The 21,965-nt window shown below is 43.8% G+C and overlaps 1 protein-coding gene across 6 annotated transcripts in view; it reads left to right on the forward strand.

Moving 5' to 3' along the window:
- The window catches only part of EXD3 (exonuclease 3'-5' domain containing 3), a 389,744-nt gene that overhangs the window by 346,331 nt on the left and 21,448 nt on the right, over positions 1-21,965 (forward strand). For all 6 annotated transcript variants that reach the window (XM_077284569.1, XM_077284573.1, XM_077284575.1 and 3 more), the window contains one exon: positions 11,585-11,681. In XM_077284569.1, coding sequence (XP_077140684.1) covers positions 11,585-11,681 — 97 coding nt within the window. The remainder of the gene's footprint in view (positions 1-11,584; positions 11,682-21,965) is intronic.

Here is a 21,965-nt window from a genome sequence, read left to right on the forward strand (position 1 = left end):
TGCATACAGCCAGGGAGGGGGAGATGAGCCACGCATACAGGGGGGGATGGGAGATGAGCCAGAGCCACCCATGCATACAGGGAGGGGGAGATGAGCCACGCATACAGGGGGGATGGGAGATGAGCCAGAGCCACCCATGCATACAGGGAGGGAGGGGGAGATGAGCCACGCATACAGGGGGGGATGGGAGATGAGCCTGAGACACCCATGCATACAGGGAGGGGGAGATGAGCCACGCATACAGGGGGGGGGATGGGAGATGAGCCAGAGCCACCCATGCATACAGGGAGGGAGGGGGAGATGAGCCTGAGCCACCCATGCATACAGGGAGGGGGAGATGAGCCACGCATACAGGGGGGGATGGCAGATGAGCCAGAGCCACCCATGCATACAGGGAAGGAAGGGGAGATGAGCCACGCATACAGGGGGGGGATGGGAGATGAGCCTGAGCCACCCATGCATACAGGGAGGTGGAGATGATCACGCATACAGGATAGGAGGGGGGGGTGGGCCATTATACAGTATGCATGTAGCATCATATGTGGCCCTTATAAAGTATGGAGCATCATGTGGGGCCATTATACAGTATTGAACATCATGTGGGGTCATTATACAGTATGGAGCATCATGTGTGGTCATTATACAGTATGGAGCACTGTGTGGCCATTATACAGTATGGCGCATCATGTGTGGCCATTATACAGTATGGAGCATCATGTGTGGTCATTATACAGTATGGAGCATCATGTGTGGTCATTATACAGTATGGAGCACTGTGTGGCCATTATACAGTATGGCGCATCATGTGTGGCCATTATACAGTATGGAGCATCATGTGTGGTCATTATACAGTATGGAGCATCATGTGTGGTCATTATACAGTATGGAGCATCATGTACGGTCATTATACAGTATGGAGCACTGTGTGGTCATTATGCAGTATGGAGCATCATGTGTGGCCATTATAAAGTATGGAGCATCGTGTGTGGCCATTATACAGTATTCAGCATCATGTGTGGCATTTATACAGTATTGAGCATCATGTGGGGTCATTATACAGTATGGAGCATCATGTGCAGTCATTATACAGTATGGAGCATCATGTGTGGCCATTATACAGTATTGAGCATCATGTACGGTCATTATACAGTATGGAGCACTGTGGTCATTATACAGTATGGAGCATCATGTGTGGCCATTATACAGTATGGAGCATCATGTGTGGCCATTATACAGTACTAGATTGTGGCCCGGTTCTAACGCATCGGGTATTCTAGAATATGCATGTCCCCGTAGTATGTGATTCGCGGCAGACTGTGCCCGTCGCTGATTGGTCGAGGCAACCTTTATGACATCATCGTCGCCATGGCAACCATTATGACATCTACGTCGATACTGTGCCCGTCGCTGATTGGTCGAGGCCTGGCGGCCTCGACCAATCAGGGACGCGGGATTTCCATTATGACATCATCGTCGCCATGCTGTGCCCGTTGCTGATTGGTCGAGGCCTGGCGGCCTCGACCAATCAAACGCGGGATTTCCAAGACAGACAGACAGACAGACGGAAAAACCCTTAGACAATTATATATATAGATTGAGCATCATGTGTGGCAATTATACAGTATTGAGCATCATGTGTGGCCATTATACAGTATTGAACATCATGAGGGGTCATTATACAGTATGGAGCATTGTGTGGCCATATTTTTTTTTGGGTTATAATTATTGTATATGAAACAGTGTGATCAGCAGTGCTAAATGGGTGTGGTTGGGACTTGGATATAGGTGTGACTAGTTGTGAAGTGGGTGTGGTCAGAGGCGTGGCCTAAAATTTGCCGCGGCACACTACGTGCGCCACAACCTTTATGCCTCCTTCCCTTCACGAGTTGGGAGGTATGGTACCGCATTTGCCAGATCACAGCAAGTGCCGCAAATCCCATAGGGAATGAATGAAGCCAAACGCAGTGTTGCCGTAAGTGATCCGTTACGCGGCAGATGCGAAAAAACTGCCCGATCTGCTGCAAAAGGCTATTTTCACAACAGCGATTCTTGCCAAAGTCACTGCCGATAGTGTCATACTCACCAATGGGGGAGGCAGCGCTAAAAGTGCCTAGGGCAGCAGAAACTCTAAATACGGCCCTGCATAGAACATTATAATGGGGTGAATCCTGGCTGCAGAGACCTTATAGTTTAAATTAAAACATGTCAAGTAACTACTCTTCCATCACAGAACAGTCAGATTTTTTTTGGTGATGATGACTTGCATGTTAAGTTATATCGCAATTTGCTGTAATTCCTGATATTGCCTTAAGGGCGGCACCATTGACATTTCATAGGCACATGAAAAGATAGCATCAGTGGGTTTTTGAGCACGGACCTTGGACTCTGCATCGGATCTGGGCCCTTTGAGTTTTCACAGAATAGCACATGCTGCGATTGTACGTGACTTTTCCTGGCAGTGAAGGTCATCTTACCCCGCCGTGGCGTCTCCACCCCTCTGATTAAAAAAAAAAAAAAGTTGATCAGGGTTATAGATGCTTACACTACATACACAAACCAGTCTGACAAGGGCAGCGCACATGTCACATTCACACTGGAATGTGTGCAAACCTGCTTAACCCTTTCACTGCCTGGTATCTAGCGGAGGTTTTCACCTATTAATACAGCACAGCTATGAGCATTGTTCTGATCCCTGCAGATAAGTTTTCAGTCTTGTTTTTTTTTTACCTAGACACCCAGCTCTCTTCCCAGCCCTTTCCCCCCAGGACAATAGGGTGTGAATACTTGACCACCCAGAATGCCATCTGACCCTCTGGGGAATTGTAAAGGCTGGGAAGTTAACCCATTAATATTCATCCCCCTCCTCCTCCTCTTCCTTTCCTGTAAAGAGAGAGTGCAGATATGGCAAAAGCACACAAAGGGCCTTGCCTTCAGGGTATCGGCAAAATAAACCTTGCACATTGCTAGGGTGCTGCGACATTGGCGTTCCAATGGGATTCATTGGGCAAATCGATCTAAGTCCGGCCGCCACACTGATATATATCACATACGATAGAAAAGGGGCTGCTCAGTTTGGACACAGATGCCCCCTGACTATCGATTGGGAAAGGGTTTGGATAATACATATTTTTTGTTTACTGAAGAGTTAAATGGGATAAATCCAGGTCCTTCTGAGGAATAGAGCCCCTGTTTAGCATCTTGCCCTGGTTTATATAAGGTGACCTAGAGTGGGGAACCTCATCTACCAAATCCATGTACAATACTAGAAATAGGAGATATCAAAGCAGGCAGCCCATTTACTGCCACAGGGAATTGCCCTTTGTGCAGAGTGGGAGCCATCCAACCTACGACGACAGGTACTGGTTTTTGGCAGCTTATATCCTTCCAGTACAGCAGAAGTCATTGCACTGGTGAATTGTGGGATTTTTTTTTATGGGATTGGTGACTGAATCGTGTTTACAAGAAGCGGTGACCTGTTTTCCCGATTCTTGCAGGTCCCTGAAGGAGAGGACAAATGAGGAGATAGATGACATAGTAAATGCCGTATGTGTTGCGTTTTGCCTGGGGCCAAGCACTTGAACATTGTACAGGCAAAGTGTAAATCCCCACTGTCTCCCGAGACGGCCTGATCGTGGGCCGCCGCTCCATGTGTCTCTCATTTTCAGCAGATCCTGGAATTCTGGAGCGTGCGCCGGAGACTTGGCTCACGTCCTGGGTTTAAATGGTGCTATGGGGTGTTTATGATGGAATTAAGACTGCTGTTTCCTTTAATTTGAGAGAATAATTCAGTCTCCGGACAGAATTCATTATCTCTTGCAGTGCAGGATGTGTAGGTGAAGTCACAGAGCAGTCCTGTCTCACAGGCGCCATAATCCTCACACTTCATTTTTTCCATACAAATGAGGATCTGCCATACAGACTAGCAACCTGAGCGGCCTCACGAGAAAGTTGAAAAATGGCGAGATTCCATCTATTAAAGGGGTTTCATATGTTGTACTGTAGTACACTATCAGGGCAAAACTGCAGAGGCTGGCACGAACAGCGACATGTTAATTTGGACGAACATGCTTTATATTTGGCAATGCCAGGGTGAAGTCGATGTTGACTCCTGGAGCAAATCCAGGGCAAGTTACAGTCACACCCAAACACAATGCCCAGTGGTACGTGAGAGGGCAACATTTCATTAGATGCCTTGCTTGTTATGGTCGGTAGGGTGCCGGCATTTAGGTTGATTAGAATAAACTTCAGATCCTGCCCCCTGTGCTGAAGTAACAGAGGTAGCCACCATTGTTTAGACCCCAGAGCTGCGTCCAGTCTGTAGGGCAATGGAAACGTTAAGTTACTGCACTCTCACCCATAGGAATGCATTGAGTCAAACATTGCGGATGTGACTCCAGGTCACACAGACATTGCATGCCATTAGAAGTGACCTTCATAATTGTGCAATTTACTCAAAATAAAATGGGACTGAAATTAGTTGTTCAGTTTAAAAAAAAAAATGACTTCCTTCCAAGAAAACAGCACCTTGCTTGTCCGTAGGTTGTGTGTGATATTGCACTCTCCACTTTAATGGAGCTTAGATTCAATATCAGGCACAACCAGTAGACGGGGTGTTGCTGTGTTTAGAAGACTGCAGCCATGTTTGTTCTTATTTTTATCTGTACCACCCCTCTAAAAAGCCGCCCTCAAATTGTGCAAAAATTCTATCATGTAATTTGGGTTTCTATGTAGCCATGACTGCGCTGCTCATATTGCTCTGCGGGTCTTAGGGAGTTGCTTTATGATCAATTCTCTAATATCCGCTCATAATTTCCGAGCAGGCCATTACTGGTTGCTTGTCTGAGAATATCATTAGGGAGTATTTGCAGCCATAATATTGGAGACAAATGTCACATGTTTGCTCAAGAACAGTAGAGGGGCTTAAGAAATGCTGTGTCCATTAGTGACAGTCACTTAATTCAAAGGCATTTCACAGCTCTCTGGTCTGGAGTCCAAGCCGCTGTAATTTTCCCATTGACCTCCCTCTCATCTTCCCACTTGTACAACTGGGGCTTAGCAAATTGCTGCCAATTATATGTTCCATCCTTCCTTCTGCTGCTACACCTGGCAGTTTCCCAATCACAATTTGGCTACAATATGTTCCCGAGGAAGCGCAGCCACCAAAATGGCCAAATGCTGCTTCATGATACAGCATGTCACCAACTTGTCAATGCGCTTTGATGAAGCATGTGCTACAACAGGAGAGAAAATGGAGTAATGTGCAGTTTGTTGCATTGCTGGAAAGGCTGTTAATGAGTTCATAAGTAGAACTTCAAAGGGAAACCTTCCCGTAATCTACAAGGTGAAGAGTAAAGGCGTAAAAAGTGAGATACCAAAAATGTGCACACCTTCACAGAATGAATATTATTGGGATTTGTGAATAATGGCTTAAGGCAATGACCCTGACTGGGTTATAAGATAATGACACTGACACTCCGGGTACAGGAGAAGGACACTCACACTCTGGGTATGGGATAATGATACTGGCTAGTGATGGGCGAATATACTCGTTACTCGAGATTTCTCGAGCATGCTTGGGGGTCCTCCGAGTATTTTTTTGTGCTCAAAGATTTAGTTTTTCTTGCCGCAGCTGAATGATTTACATCTGTTAGCCAGCAAAAGTACATGTGGGGATTCCCTAGCAACCAGGCAAACCCCACATGTACTTATGCTGGCTATCAGATGTAAAACATTCAGGTGCGGCAAGAAAAACTAAATCTTCGAGCACAAAAAAATACTCTAAGGACCCCCGAGCGTGCTCGACAAATCTCGAGTAACGAGTATATTCGCTCATCACTAATACTGGCCCTCCGAGTACAGGATAATGACACTTGGGGTACATGATACTAACACTCAGGGTATGGGATAATGATGCTGACACTTGAGATACAGAATAATGCCGCTGACATTTGAGGTACAGGATAATGACACTCAGGGTGTTGGATAATGATGTCGACACTCTGGGTACTGGATAGTGACATTGACACTCTGGGTATGGGATAATGATGCTGACATTCTGGGTGTGGGATAATGATGCTGACATTCGGGTACAGGATAGTGTTACTGGCACTCTGAGTAAAGGATAATGACACTGACACTCAGGGTACAGGATAGTGACGCTGACACTCGGGTTACAGGATAATGACGCTGATGCTCAGGGTACAGGATAATGACGCTTACACTCGGGGACGGGGTGCAGGATAATGATGCTGACACTCGGGGTGCAGGATAATGATGCTGATGCTCAGGGTACAGGATAATGACGCTGACACTCGGGGTGCAGGATAATGACACTGAAACTCAGGGTTCAGGATTATGACGCTGACACTTGGGTTAGAGGATAATGATGCTGATGCTCGATACAGGATAATGACGCTGATGCTCTGTACAGGATAATTACGCTGACACGCTGGGTACAGAATAGTGACACTGACACTCTGGTACAGGATATTGATGATGACATTCGGTGTACAGGATAGTGGTACAGAATATTGACGCTGACACTCTGGGTACAGGATAGTGGCACTGACACTCAGGGTATAGGATAGTGATGCTGACACTCAGGGTACAGGATAATGACATTTACACTCGGTACAGTATAATTTCACTGACACTCAGGGTACAGTATAGTGACACTGACACTCGGGGTACAGGATAGTGATGCTGACACTCGAGGTACAGGATAATGACGCTGACACTAAGGGTACAGGATTGTGATGCTGACACTAGTGGTACAGGATAATGACGCTGACGCTCTCTGTACAGGATAATGACGCTGACACTAGGGGTACAAAATAATGACGCTGACACTCGGGGTGCAGGATAATGACGCTGACACTCTGGGTACAGAATAATGACGGTGACACACTGGGTACAGGATAATGACACTGACACTCTGGGTACAGGATAATTCTGACACTTGGGGTACAGGATAATTCTGACACTTGGGGTACAGGATAATGACGCTGACACTCTGGGTACAGGATAATTCTGACACTCGGGGTGCAGGATAATGACGGTGACACACGGGGTACAGCAGGATAATGACGCTGACACCCAGTGTACAGGATAATTCTGACACTTGGGGTACAGGATAATGACGCTGACACTCTGGGTACAGGATAATTCTGACACTCGGGGTGCAGGATAATGACGGTGACACACGGGGTACAGCAGGATAATGACGCTGACACCCAGTGTACAGGATAATTCTGACACTTTGGGTACAGGATAATGACGCTGACACTCTCTGTACAGGATAATGACGCTGACACTCGGGGTGCAGGATAATGACGCTGACACTCTGGGTACAGAATAATGACGGTGACACACTGGGTACAGGATAATGACACTGACACTCTGGGTACAGGATAATTCTGACACTTGGGGTACAGGATAATGACGCTGACACTCTGGGTACAGGATAATTCTGACACTCGGTGTGCAGGATAATGACGGTGACACACGGGGTACAGCAGGATAATGACGCTGACACCCGGTGTACAGGATAATTCTGACACTTGGGTACAGGATAATGACACTTGGGGGGTACAGAGTAATGACATACTGATAGTCCCATATGTTACTTAGATAATAGAACACAGCACCTTTTGTGGAAAACAGGGTAAGCATTACTGATACATGATGCGCACGTCTCAGCCAAGGAGTCCCTCTTAGCATAAAGTCCAATATCCAAAAATGAAGAAGACAGCGCCTCACACGTTGGTGAAATAAATCACGCTTTATTCTGCCTTCTGTGGCGACGTTTCGATCCCAAAGAGTGCTTGATACTTTGCGATTGAAACGTCACCACCGTGCATATTAATTCGGTGGGGAGTGAAGATGAGCAGCAGTCAGATTCCTGATTTGTGGCCTCTCGCCTGTGAATGTTTCAGATTCTCATTTTCTCTAACAGGTAATGGCATATAAAGAAGTTCCATAATGCAAAAGTTAGGAACTAGAAAATCTCCCTTAATGAGCGTGACCTTCAGGTTCACCACTGCTCTATCCTGGGAGAGCCCCAGCAGTCTGCCCAATGTGAGAAAGTGCAGAGCAATGTGACTTCCTAATGAGGGGTAATGAAGTCCTATTTCTCACACCCAGAGCCTGGAGAAGGGGGGTAAGGACAGACATTCAGGACAGACAGCACTTAACACCTATTCCCTGGGAATGTCTGTGTCTCTGTTTTTAAGTTCCTTTTTTTTTGTTTGTTTAGTGACTGTGAGACATACAGTAGCAGAAGCATAACATTTCAGGGACTTTTTCTTGTTACTATTATCAAATTATCTTTGTTGTTTTTTTAAGCCCCCCACCCATTTCTTTTCTCATTAATTTATTCATTGCAGAGGAAGAATTTATCCCTTGAGTGTATAGAGTTTGCTGATGGCCCCCCTCCATGGTAATGGAGACTCACAGGAGAAGATGAATGCCTGAGAATGCAGTACTAGAAAGCTGGGAGACCACCAATCTAGTGCATCCTTCCCCGGCAGTGCCAGGCCTCGAATGAAAAGTTACAGTGTCACATCCTTCTTTGCTTGTTTAGGTTTAGTTATTTAATTAGTCCGTTAGAAAGGTATTTTTATAGCACTTTCTGGTCTATGACATACCAGAGAATTGGATATTTTAATTTATTTTATTTTTTTATCCAGGATTTTTTATTTTTCCAGACTAATGGCATTCTTTTTTGGAAACTGAGATTCTAGTGACTTATGGAAAAGATGATACAGTGGGCAGCACAGTGGTTCAGTGGTTAGCATTGCAGCCTTGCAGCGCTGGAGTCCTGGGTTCAGATCCCACCATGGACAACATCTGTAAGGAGTTTGTATGTTCTCCCCGTGTTTGCGTTCTTTTCGTCCTGGTTTATCTGGTTTCCTCCCACATTTCAAAGACATACCGATGGGGATTTAGATTGTGAGCCCCATTGGGGACAGTACTGATAATGTCTGTAAAGCGCTGTGGAAATAATGGCGCTATATAAGCAAAAGCTAAATAAGTTTAAAAAAAAAAACTTACAAACCTGCAGCTATTGCAAAATTATAGGTGCAGACAGTCAGGGCATGCTGGGAATTATAGTACTGCAACAGTTGGAGACTGTGGCCTTATAATATATGAAAATTACAGCCATTATTTCATCTTTTGCAGTCGGCAAATCCCATAGATTTTCCAGCCCTTGGAATTGCTAGAGTCCCACACCTCCAGTTCATTACTTCCCTGCCTGGGACTCACACCCTCTCTCCGCCAGCAGAACACCCCTCATCCTGCTTTGCTTTTGTGCTGGGGGAACCGGTTCTTCTTAGTGAGTCCTTTGTTCCCTGAGAGCTGAATTTCTGGCTGTAGGGCTACCTCTGGTTTCCTCTTCTCACGCTTTCTATATCCGTCCGAGGCATAAATATATCATCAGTGAAGCCGTACCTGTGACCATGAACTAGATAGGCAGGTATTATAAATATACATGTAATCAGAGTGTGACGATAGGCTGAGTACAGGAGGTAAAAGACCTACACAGGCATTGTATTTACTGGGCATTTCCCCTTTACATAATAATAAAATTAACATTTATATAAAATCATAAAGGTGAACGCATCGGTTATGATTTAGTTGTATTTTTTCCTTGAAAAGCTGAGTAATGACCATCATAGCCACCGTTGTGTGTAATCATGTAATACCCTAAAATATAGATTTTATTAAATATGATTAAAATGCCAACAACCAATGGCACACCAAAAAACAACACACCGTGAAAAAAACTAAAATGGGAATAAGGTCATACCCTAGTATATGTCTATGCTGTATGCTGCCTATCTGCGGGGGTTGGCACCCTAGGGGAAACATTTTGGCGCCCCCGCTCCGCAATGGCTGGCCCTGGGGTCCTTAGATTGACCCTGATTGGCCCAAGCTAGCCCACTGCCCACACAAAAATAGGACTAAAGGTACCCCTATTGGCTAGACATAGATAATACCTGTATCTAGGGAGACCTAGACCCCACACTGTGCGGTATAAAAACAATATGAGAACATGTTACTTAGGCGTTATGGTAGCAGAATAAGCAATAATGGCTTTGATTATAGATGGTCTTTAGCACAAATGCCTAATGTGAATTAACACAATGTGATTGGCCACAAATGCTATGCAGTTATAAGTATCACACCTGAATGAATAGAATTATGAACACATGTGGTAGTTATTATTAAACTTTCCATTCATATCAAACTCTGCTGCTGGTCCATGCGGATTACCGCAGTATCACAAGTCCCAACTACAGTGCGGCTGCCTAGTATTTCACCAGATAGGTGCAGTTATGAACGTATGCGATAGAAGCAAAATGCATTCCAGAGACATTGGATAAGACTCTGCTACAAGCCTATTTTAGGTACACAGCATATTCCAAGAACTGGAACAGATAAATGTGTGTATGTTTGATACTCATCGTTCAGGTGCTCTGCCGCCCGCCTAGTCTGTGTTTAGCCTCAACGCGTTTCGCCTCTCTGGCTCATCAGGAGGCCCGATTTCATGTCATGTTTCTCGATAGGTTGTGATAGGGTTCATAGCCACCGTTCCCACATATAGCTTTCCTAGTTAAACTACTACAAGTGCAGCCACAGAACTAGCAGAATACTGGAAGATTTTAGCTCTGAAGCCTGTAGAATAGTGAGTGCAGCTCTGGGGTATAATACAGGATGTAACTCAGGATCAGTAATGTATGTACACAGTGACTGCACCAGCAGAATAGTGAGTGCAGCTCTGGGTTATAATACAGGATGTAACTCAGGATCAGTAATGTAATGTATGTAACACAATGACTGCACCAGCAGAATAGTGAGTTCAGCTCTGGAGTATAATACAGGATGTAACACTCAGGATCAGTAATCTAATGTATGTACACAGTGACTGCACCAGCAGAATAGTGAGTGCAGCTCTGGAGTATAATACAAGATGTAACTTAAGACTTGGGTCAGTACAGGATCAGTAATGTGTGTACACAGTTCCTCTATCTGCAGAATAGTGAGTGCAGCTGTGGAGCATAATTCTTATACAGTATTTATTCACTTTAATTCTATATGTAAGCTGGTGATCATAGGTGACTATACTTAGTTCCAAGACTCCACTCCTATTGTCTTCCTTGTCCTCATCGCTGTAGATCCTGCTTTGTGACCACACCCTGGCGAACAATATGAAACACAATAATTTATACAATGGTACTTTTACTTCTGTTCTTGAATAAATGATTGGTGATATCACTGGTGATTGATGTAATAATTCTAAAATGCTCCAACATTCATATTATATGTGATTATAATATACAATTATAAGTTGTAGCTGCTACCTTTTATATAATATTCTTCAGGATCGTGATGTCTGCAGCCTGCTGAGCTACTGTATATAAACTGATCAATACTAATACTTTCTGCAAACCTTGAGTATCTCAGCCTGGTGTGTGAACTTCATGTGTTTATGGAGCTACAGGTGAAGTGGTGGCCAGTGTGTCTATCAGTCTGGGTTCCTTGCTCTGCCTGTCAGTCATGTTTGGTTTTTGCTTCCTTTCAGGTGTGTAACTGTAACAAGTATCTGCACATTTCCCAGGACCAGATGATACAGCTCATAAGACTCCGTGACTACCTTGAGGAGACCCGCGGCAAGCAAGGTGAGGGGGGAACTAAACAATGTCCTTACCATCCATAATGCAACTGCTTACGCTACTACTAAAACCTGCAGATTGCAGTGGCTTCAGAAAGGGTTTGTATATTTTTGCAGTTTGAGATTGCACTAATGTATCGAAAATACATAAAAAAAATGTAAACAGCTTAGTCTTGTTTAAAAAATCTACCATTTTGAGTCTGCATACCCTGTGATTTCCTGTGTGTCTCTATGGTAGCAAACTTGTGTACAGTCTGATCTTGAGGTAGCGTGTTACCATCACTTAGGGTACCGTCTCACAGTGGCACTTTGGTCGCTACGACGGTACGATCCGTGACGTTCCAGTGATATCCATACGATCTCGCTGTGTCTGACACGCTACTGCGATCAGGGACCCTGCTGAGAATCGTACGTCGTAGCAGATCATTTGAAACTTTATTTCGTCACTGGATCACCCGCTGTCATCGGTGTGTGTGACACCGATCCAGCGATGTGTTCGCTTGTAACCAGGGTAAACATCGGGTTACTAAGCGCAGGGCCGTGCTTAGTAACCCGATGTTTACCCTGGTTACCATTGTAAATGTAAAAAAAAAAACACTACATACTCACATTCCGATGTCTGTCACGTCCCTCGCCGTCAGCTTCCCGCACTGACTGTGAGTAAAGTAAAAGCCGAGCACAGCGGTGACGTCACCACTGTGCTGTGCTTTACGGCCGGCACTGACACAGTCAGTGCGGGAAGCTGACGGCGAGGGACGTGACAGTCACCGGAATGTGAGTATGTAGTGTTTTTGTTTTTTTTACATTTACAATGGTAACCAGGGTAAACATCGGGTTACTAAGCCCTATGATTACCCTGGTTACCCGGGGACTTCGGCATCGTTGGTCGCTGGAGAGCTGTCTGTGTGACAGCTCTCCAGCGACCACACAACGACTTACCAACGATCACAGCCAGGTCGTATCGCTGGTCGTGATCGTTGGTAAATCGTTTAGTGTACCGGTACCCTTAGTCTCCATCCTGCAGAGGGGAGTAACCAGTGTCTGTAGGATCTGACTTCACAGTGTTTGTTTGTAGTCTGAAACCGCAGAGATGCACAGACCTGCATAGGAGCTGTATACACAACACAATAGGAAATTTTGCTTTTACTAGAAATTGGTTGCAAAAGAACTACATTTTACTCAAAAATATAGCTATAAAGAGAAAAATCAGAGAAACTGAAAATTTTGCAGTGGTCTCTTAATTTTTGCGAGATCTATATTATTATTATTATTTATTTATATTATATATATATATATATGTGTGTATATATATATATGGGCAGCACGGTGGCGCAGTGGTTAGCACAGCAGCCTTGCAGCGCTGGAGTCCTGGGTTCAAACCCCACTAAGGACAACATCTGCAAAAGAGTTTGTATGTTCTCTCCGTGTTTGCGTGGGTTTCCTCCGGGTACTCCGGTTTCCTCCCACATTCCAAAGACATACTGATAGGGAATTTAGATTGTGAGCCCCAATGGGGACAGCGATGATAATGTGTGCAAAACTGTAAAGTGCTGCGGAATATGTTAGCGCTATATAAAAATAAAGATTATTATTATACAGATTATATACATATATATGTATATAATCTGTATAATAATAATCTTTATTTTTATATAGCGCTAACATATTCGGGTGACCTCCGAGTTTTTTTTAGTGCTCAGAAATGTAGTTTTTCTGGCCGCAGCTGAATGATTTACAGCTACTAGCCAGCATAAGTACATGTGGGGGTTGCCTGGTTGCTAGGGAATCCCCACATGTACTTAAGCTGGCTAACAGATGTAAATCGTTCAGCTGCGGCCAGAAAAACTAAATCTCGCGAGACCGCTAAGTCATCTGGGTAATTTCGCAATGCATCGCTGGGAACGGAAGCTGGCGGCCGCATCACGCACATTGGGACAGCTTCGCTGGACGCCGGAGGGTGAGTATATAACTATTTTTTATTTTCATTCTTTTTTTAACAGGGATATGGTGCACACAGTGCTATATAGTACTTGGACTGTGTTATATACTGCGAGGCTGCTATATACTATGTGGGGTGTGTTATATACTGCGTGGCCTGTGTTATATACTGCGTGGCCTGTGTTATATACTACGTGGGCAATGTTACATACTACGTGCGCAGTGCATACACTACGTGCACAGTGTTATATACTGCGTGGGCTGTGTTATATACTGCGTGGGCTGTGTTATGCGTGGGCTGTGTTATATGCTGCGTGGGCAGTGTTATATACAGCGTGGGCAGTGTTATATACTGCGTGGGCAGTGTTATATACTGGGTGGGCTGTGCTATATACTACGTGGCTGTGCTATATACTACGTGGCTCCTATATACTACATGGCTGTGCTATATACTACGTGGCTGGCTGTGTTGCGTGGCCTCTGCTATATACTATGTGGCTGCTTTATATATACATACATACATATTCTAGAATACCCGATGCTTTAGAATCGGGCCACCATCTAGTATGTGTGTGTGTATATATATATATATATATATATATATATATATATATATATATATATATATATATATATATATATATATATATATATATATATATATATTAGATGGTGGCCCGATTGTAACACATCGGGTATTCTAGAATATGCATGTCCCCGTAGTATATGGACAGTGATGATTCCAGAATTCGCGGCAGACTGTGCCCGTCGCTGATTGGTCGAGGCAACCTTTATGACATAATCATCGCCATGGCAACCATTATGACATCTACGTCGATACTGTGCCCGTCGCTGATTGGTCGAGGTCTGGCGGCCTCGACCAATCAGAGACGAGGGATTTCTACGTCGATACTGTGCCCGTCGCTGATTGGTCGAGGTCTGGTGGCCTCGACCAATCAGAGACGCGGGATTTCTACATCGATACTGTGCCCGTCGCTGATTGGTCAAGGCCGCCTGGGCCTCGACCAATCAGAGACGCAGGATTTCCAGGACAGACAGAAAAACCCTTTGACAATTATATATATAGATATGCATTCTATGTGTATTTAACTATCCTAACCTGTCACGCTGTGATATTACTGTATGCGGCACATGAATTGCCGGCTTTTCTTCTATCTATGTAATATAAATACATATATATGTGTGTGTGTCACTGACATCTATATATCTATGCATTCTATGTGTATATATCTATTCTCTCTATTCTAACCTGTCAGTGTGATTTTACTGTACGCGGCACATGAATTGCCGGCTTTTCAAAGGATCTAGAGGTATGGTTCTGCAGGAAGCAGTTTATTTTTTCCTCTGGGGGCACTCCACTTTATTAGCATGCCCGAAGAGACACAAGATAGGCCCTGAAAATGCATGGGAAAAAAAAACCGCACCAAAACCGCAACAAAACGTACGTTGTTGCCGCAGCTTCTTTCCTGCCAAGAAATCAGGTTTTGCTGCAGAAAAAAAAAGCACAGCAAAAACGCCCAGTGGATGTCTTCTTTTGGCAAAGTATGAACAGCCAAAGTATGGTTTAACCAGATTAAATGTCTGCCGGATCAGTTTCCAGATGTTACCTGTGTGCTGCTCGGAAATACGGTTGCATGATATTTGCCAGGGGTTCCCAAAATAGGGCTCCAATCAACGCGGAAATCTCTCTTAAACCATGGAGGAATAAGATAATACTGTGAAGTGGGGGAAAAAATGCTGCCATTATTACTCCCATGACAAACCAATAATTTAGATTCTTCAGTCACTATTGTCCACTTCATCTAAAGCATTAAACTGCAGCACACCAAGCTCTCTCTCTGATCCCGGCAGTTGAAAGCACATTTTGGTTGCACGCATGCAGCTGTGCAGGAACGGGCTCAGCTCCTGACCTGCTCCGTATATTCCCCATGTACATGTAGGTCACATTAAACCAATGAGTTAAAGGCAATTAACATTTTTTCTTTTAGTCTATAGACGTCTGACAACATGTCTCCGAATTTCCAAGCAATAAATTTTGTATTTTTTTCTGATAAGGAGAAATGGTTAAAATAAAAAAAAATAAAAAACCTCAGTGCTTTCAGACCTCAAATAATGCAAAGAAAACAAATTCATAATCATTTAGAAACAACAATACTAATGTGAGAAATGGTTAAAATAAAAAAAAATAAAAAACCTCAGTGCTTTCAGACCTCAAATAATGCAAAGAAAACAAATTCATAATCATTTAGAAACAACAATACTAATGTTTTAACTCCGGAAGAGTTCAGAAATCAATATTTTGCAGAATAACCATGATTTTTAATCACAGCTTTCATGCGTCTTGGCATGCTTTCCACCAGTCTTTCACACTGCTTCTGGCGCAAAAATGTAAGTAGTTCTTCTTTGTTTGATGGCTTGAGACTATCCATCATCCTCTTGATTACATTCCAGAGGTTTTCAATGGGTTTCAGGTCTGGAAATTGGGCTGCCCATGACAAGATTTAGATGTGGTGGTTTCTTGCATTTTTCCAGAGCTGTATATATATAGATAGATATAGAGATAGATAGATAGAGATAGATAGAGATAGATAGATATATAGATGTCGGTGACACACATAGAAGAAAAGTCGGCATTTCAGCAGCCACGTAGTGTAAAACCACAGCAGGCACAGACAGGGTAGAAGAGATGGCTTACATACAGTAAATACATATAGAATAGGTATATTTACAGATGTCTGTGACAAATACAATTAGTACAGTGTGTGTGCAGCTTACAGTACATGTATTTAATAATTTAAAGATTATTTTTCTGAAAAAATGGCGTGGGCTCCCGCATAATTTTCTTATCCAGCAGAGGGAAAGCCGACGGCTGGAGGCAGATGTCTACAGCCTGGGAAGGGGTAATACCCATGGAGCTTCCCAGGCCCCCATTACTAACCTCGGGGCTTGATGTCACCACACAATGCAAAGGTGACACAAACCCCCCAACTATCACCCCAATAGCCACCGCGGCAGGGCAAGTTGGAAGAGCCGGGCAAAGCGCCAGAATTGGCGCATCTAATAGATGTGCCTTTTCTGGGCAGCTGTGGGCTGCTATTTTTAGGCTGGGGTGGGGCAATATCCATGGCCCCTTACCAGCCTGAGAATACCAGCCCCCAGCTGCCTGCTTTAGCAAGGCTGATTGTCAAACCCCACGCCGTTTTTTTTTTATTATTATTATTTATTTGCATAATTAAAAAATGTGGCATGGAGACCCCTCTATTCTTGATAACCAGTCTTGCTGACAGCTGAGTGTTGCAGCCCCCAACTGTGAGTTTTGCCTGGCTTGTTTTCAAAAATAGGGGGAACCCACGCAGGTTTTTTCATTATTTATTTACAGCATAGGAGCAGCTTATGAATACTCCCATCATCATCCGCTCCTGCTCTCACTGTTATTAGCGGCAGCAGGTGTCAGATGATTGGAGCTGTAGTCCCATCAGCTGACACCAGTGACCGAACTATATACCTCCGATCACAGCTGAACGCTCCCGCTGTCTTTTGACAGCATGGGAACCGCGGCTCTCTGACCTGCGTGGATGGTTTCACCGCCGATCAGAAGCGTTGTTTTCTGCGCTGTCATGCATATGACACCTTGTCAAACACTGTATTGTTGGGACCCCCATTCAAGTGAATGGGGTTCGGGTCCGCTCTGCTGGATGACAGGCTGCATGGACGCATCATGCAGCCTGCCATCTATATGTAGTGGAGCTGACTGTAATGTCACATCCGGCTGTCCTTGACTTTTCTGCAGCAAATACGCTGTAAAAAGTTAACCTGCGTATTTGCAACGTTTTTTCACCATCCATTCAAGTCAGTGGGTGAAAAACGGTAAAAGAAGTGGCATGCTCTATGTAAAAAAAAATTTTTAAAAAAACGCTGCAAAGCACAAAATCCTGATGACAAAAAAAACAATGAGTGTGAATGAGCTTTCTGAAATCTCGTAGGCTTTGCTGGTACGGTAAAAAACAGCTGAAAATTAGCATGAAAAGCAGCAAAAATGCCCAGTGTGAACCTACCCTTAATAGTAAAATCAGAACGTCATGGAAGGGATGTTTCTATATCTTGCCAAAAATTTGATCAATAGCTCCATTACTGACTCGTGTATGTTTTCCCACCTTTTAATTAAACATAGGAAATTCAGGTGGTTGATTATATTCTTTTCTTGGTGATTATCTACAGGGATCAGTCGCAAGACTGAACTATGTAACATTCTTTGTTGTGTTTAACTTCCTAGTGTCAGTAGAACAGCTATTGGTTATATTTTTGTCATGATATAGTAACATCTCTTCCATGAGGCACACTGTTCACTGTATTGTTCTGATTTTACAATTAATAATAAAGGTTTATTTTAATTTTGATGAATCTTTCTTACTTTGGAAAAGTATCAATAGTCAAAGTACAGATTAACTAGCTGTATGGAGTGCTATTAACCTACGGTACCTAGTGTGGATATTTTTTGAAATTGAGAAGTGTGATCTTACAGATAAAACATGTAGTATGTCTCGTGCTCTTACCCACCACTGGTCATTAGCTGCGTGGCACAGCTGGGTGGCACCCCCTTTGATGTGACTTGCAGCCGTCAATAGCAGGCACATTTGCAGAGCATGGCGTCCTGGCAGGACATGAAAGGGTGCTGGCAGATTACACCTGTCCCCAGGTTCTTTTCCTGGCTCTGTGCTGTTTATTCAGTCTACAGGGAAGTGTGAGAACACTGTGCGTTTGCCTGGTAGTGAAGTTGTGTCCTCCCTCTCTCCAGTTTCCCATCAACCCTTCCCTCCCTGTCTTTTCTCACCAGCTGAGGTGAAAACAGGCAATTTCCTTAAGGAATTGCTAGTACTCAGCATGAAAGTCAGATAGATAAGGCCTGCAATAAATCTCCAGGTCTGACCTTCACCCCCTCCTACTGGGTTATGTGCTGTGGAGTTAAGGTACCTTCACATTAAGCGACGCTGCAGCGATAGCGACAACGATGCCGATCGCTGCAGCGTCGCTGTTTGATCGCTGGAGAGCTGTCACACAGACCGCTCTCCAGCGACCAACGATGCCGAGGTCCCCGGGTAACCAGGGTAAACATCGGGTTACTAAGCGGAGGGCCGCGCTTAGTAACCCGATGTTTACCCTGGTTACCAGCGTAAAATGTAAAAAAAAAAAAACAGTACATACTTACTTTCGCGTCCCCCGGCGTCCGCTTCCTGCACTGTGTGAGCGCCGGCCCTAACCTAACAGCAGAGCGGTGACGTCACCGCTGTGCTGTACTTTCACTTTACGGCCGGCCGGAGCTCAGTCAGTGTGGGAAGCGGACGCCGGGGGACGCGAAGGTGAGTATGTACTGTTTGTTTTTTTACATTTTACACTGGTAACCAGGGTAAACATCGGGTTACTAAGCGCGGCCCTGCGCTTAGTAACCCGATGTTTACCCTGGTTACCAGTGTAAAACATCGCTGGTATCGTTGCTTTTGGTGTCAAACACGACGATACACGCCGGTCTGACAACCAAATAAAGTTCTGAACTTTAACCAACGACCAGCGATATCACAGCAGGATCCTGATCGCTGCTGCGTGTCAAACTAAACGATATCGCTAGCCAGGATGCTGCAACGTCAGGGATCGCTAGCGATATCGTTTAGTGTGAAGGTACCTTTAGATGAAAATGAAGCCTACAGTACACAGGTTAAGGAAGGGGCCATTGGTCTTCATGTAAATAGAATATTTAGTGGGTGAGCACTTTCTTGTAAAGTGCATCTGCCAACCTGGATAAATAAATGCCGCTTATATAATTGCTCTGATGCATCTACAACCTCTGGCAAAAATTATGGAATCACCGGCCTTGGAGGATGTTCATTTAGTTGTTCAATTTTGTAGAAAAAAGCAGATCACAGACATGGCACAAAACTAAAGATATTTCATATGGCAACTTTCTGGCTTTAAGAAACACTAAAAGAAATCAAGAACAAAAAATGTGGTAGTCAGTAATGGTTACTTTTTTATAACCAAGCATAGGGAAAAAATTATGGAATCACCCTGTACATTTTCATACCCAAAATAACACCTGCAGTTAGATCTGCTCATTAGTCTGCATCTAAAAAGGAGAGCTGTTGCACCAAGTGGATTGACATGAATCATGGCTGCAACAGGAGAGATGTCAATTGAAACAAAGGAGAGGATTATCAAACTCTTAAAAGAGGGTAAATCATCACGCAATATTGCAAAAGATGTTGGTTGTTTTGGTTGTTCACAGTCAGCTGTGTCTAAAATCTGGACCAAATACAAACAACATGGGAAGGTTGTTAAAGGCAAACATACTGGTAGACCAAGAAAGACCTTAAAGTGTCAAGACCAGAAATTTAAAGCAATATGTCTCCAAAACAGGAAATGCACAACAAACAAATGAGGAACGAATGGGTGGAAACTGGAGTCAATGTCTGTGACCGAACTGTAAGAAACCGCCTAAAGGAAATGGGATTTACATACAGAAAAGCCAAACGAAAGCCATCATTAACACCTAAACAGAAAAAAACAAGGTTACAATGGGCTAAGGAAAAGCAATCGTGGACTGTGGATGATTGGATGAATGTCATATTCAGTGATGAGTCGCGAATCTGCATTGGGCAAGGTGATGATGCTGGAACTTTTGTTTGGTGCCGTTCCAATGAGATTTATAAAGATGACTGCCTGAAGAGAACTTGCAAATTTCCACAGTCATTGATGATATGGGGCTGCATTTCAGGTAAAGGCACTGGGAGATGGCTGTCTTTACATCTTCAATAAATGCACAAGTTTATGTTGATATTTTGGACACTTTTTTTTTTTATCCCATCAATTGAAAGGATGTTTGGGGATGATGAAATCATTTTTCAAGATGATAATGCATCCTGCCATAGAGCAAAAACTGTGAAAACATTCCTTGAAAAAAGACACATAAGGTCAATGTCATGGCCTGCAAATAGTCCAGATCTCAATCCAATTGAAAATCTTTGGTGGAAGTTGAAGAAAATGGTCCATGACAAGGCTCCAACCTGCAAAGCTGATGTGGCAACAGCAATCAGAGAAAGTTGGAGCCAGATTGATGAAGAGTACTGTTTGACACTCATTAAGTCCATGCCTCAGAGACTGTAAGCTGTTAAAAAAAAAGGTGCAACAAAATGCTAGTGATGTTTTGTGCAAATTGCCTCTTCTGAGAAAAAGAAGGTTGATTGTGACTTGTAGCATCGCTACTTCCAACAGGTGGCGCTATAGAGTTTAAGTCCTCTTTTTCTCAGAAGAGGCAATTTGCATATTTAATTTCCCAGAGGAGCATTGCCTCCTTACCTTGACAAGCCAGAGCTGGTATGTCACTCTGCATAAGGAGAAACGTTACCCCTTAGACCCCAGTCCAGAGCCTCTCACCTAGCCAAATCAGTTCTCATGCTTCGCACTGACGAGGGCCAACAGCCCAAAACACCGTGTCTGCGAATTGAGATACTGATTTGGCTTTTATCCTAAGTCATATTGCACGACTCATTAAAGGGTTGATTGTGACTTGTAGGATCGCTACTTCCAACAGGTGGCGCTATAGAGTTAAGTCCTCTTTTTCTAAGAAGAGGCAATTTGCATATAGTGATATTTTGGAGTGTTTGTTTGTTTTTCATGATTCTATAATTTTTTCCTCAGAATTGAGTGATTCCATAATTTTTCCCTATGCTTGGTTAAAAAAAAGTAACCATTAGGCCATGTGCACACACTGCGGATTCCATTATGGAATTTTCAACAGCGGTTTTGATAAATCCGCAGTGCAAAACCGCTGCTGTTTTTACTGAGGTTTTTATTGGGGTTTCCGCTGCGGTTTTTCACCTGCAGTTTCCTATTGGAGCAGGTGAAAAACCGCTGCGGATTCCGCACAAAGAATTGACATGCTGCGGAAAATAAACCGCTGCGTTTCCGCGAGGTTTTTTCCGCAGCATGTGCACTGCGGATTTCATTTCCCATAGCTTTACATGGTACTGTGAATGCATGGGAAACTGCTGCAGATCCGCAGCTGCGGAAACGCTGCGGATCCGTAGCAAAATCCGCAGCGTGTGCACATACCCTTACTGATTACCACATATTTTGCGCTTTATTTCTTTTAGTGTTTCTTAAAGCCAGAAAGTTGCCATTTGAAATGACTTTAGTTTTGTGCCATGTCTGTGATCTGCTTTTTTTCTACAAAATTAAACAACTAAATGAACATCCTCCAAGGCCGGTGATTACATGATTTGTGCCAGGGGTTGTATAATAGAAAGACAAAGCTGCTTTAAAGATTATATCTGCATGATTA

This window comes from Ranitomeya variabilis, chromosome 2 (assembly GCF_051348905.1).
Source record: "Ranitomeya variabilis isolate aRanVar5 chromosome 2, aRanVar5.hap1, whole genome shotgun sequence".
NCBI classification, from domain to species: Eukaryota; Metazoa; Chordata; class Amphibia; order Anura; family Dendrobatidae; genus Ranitomeya; species Ranitomeya variabilis.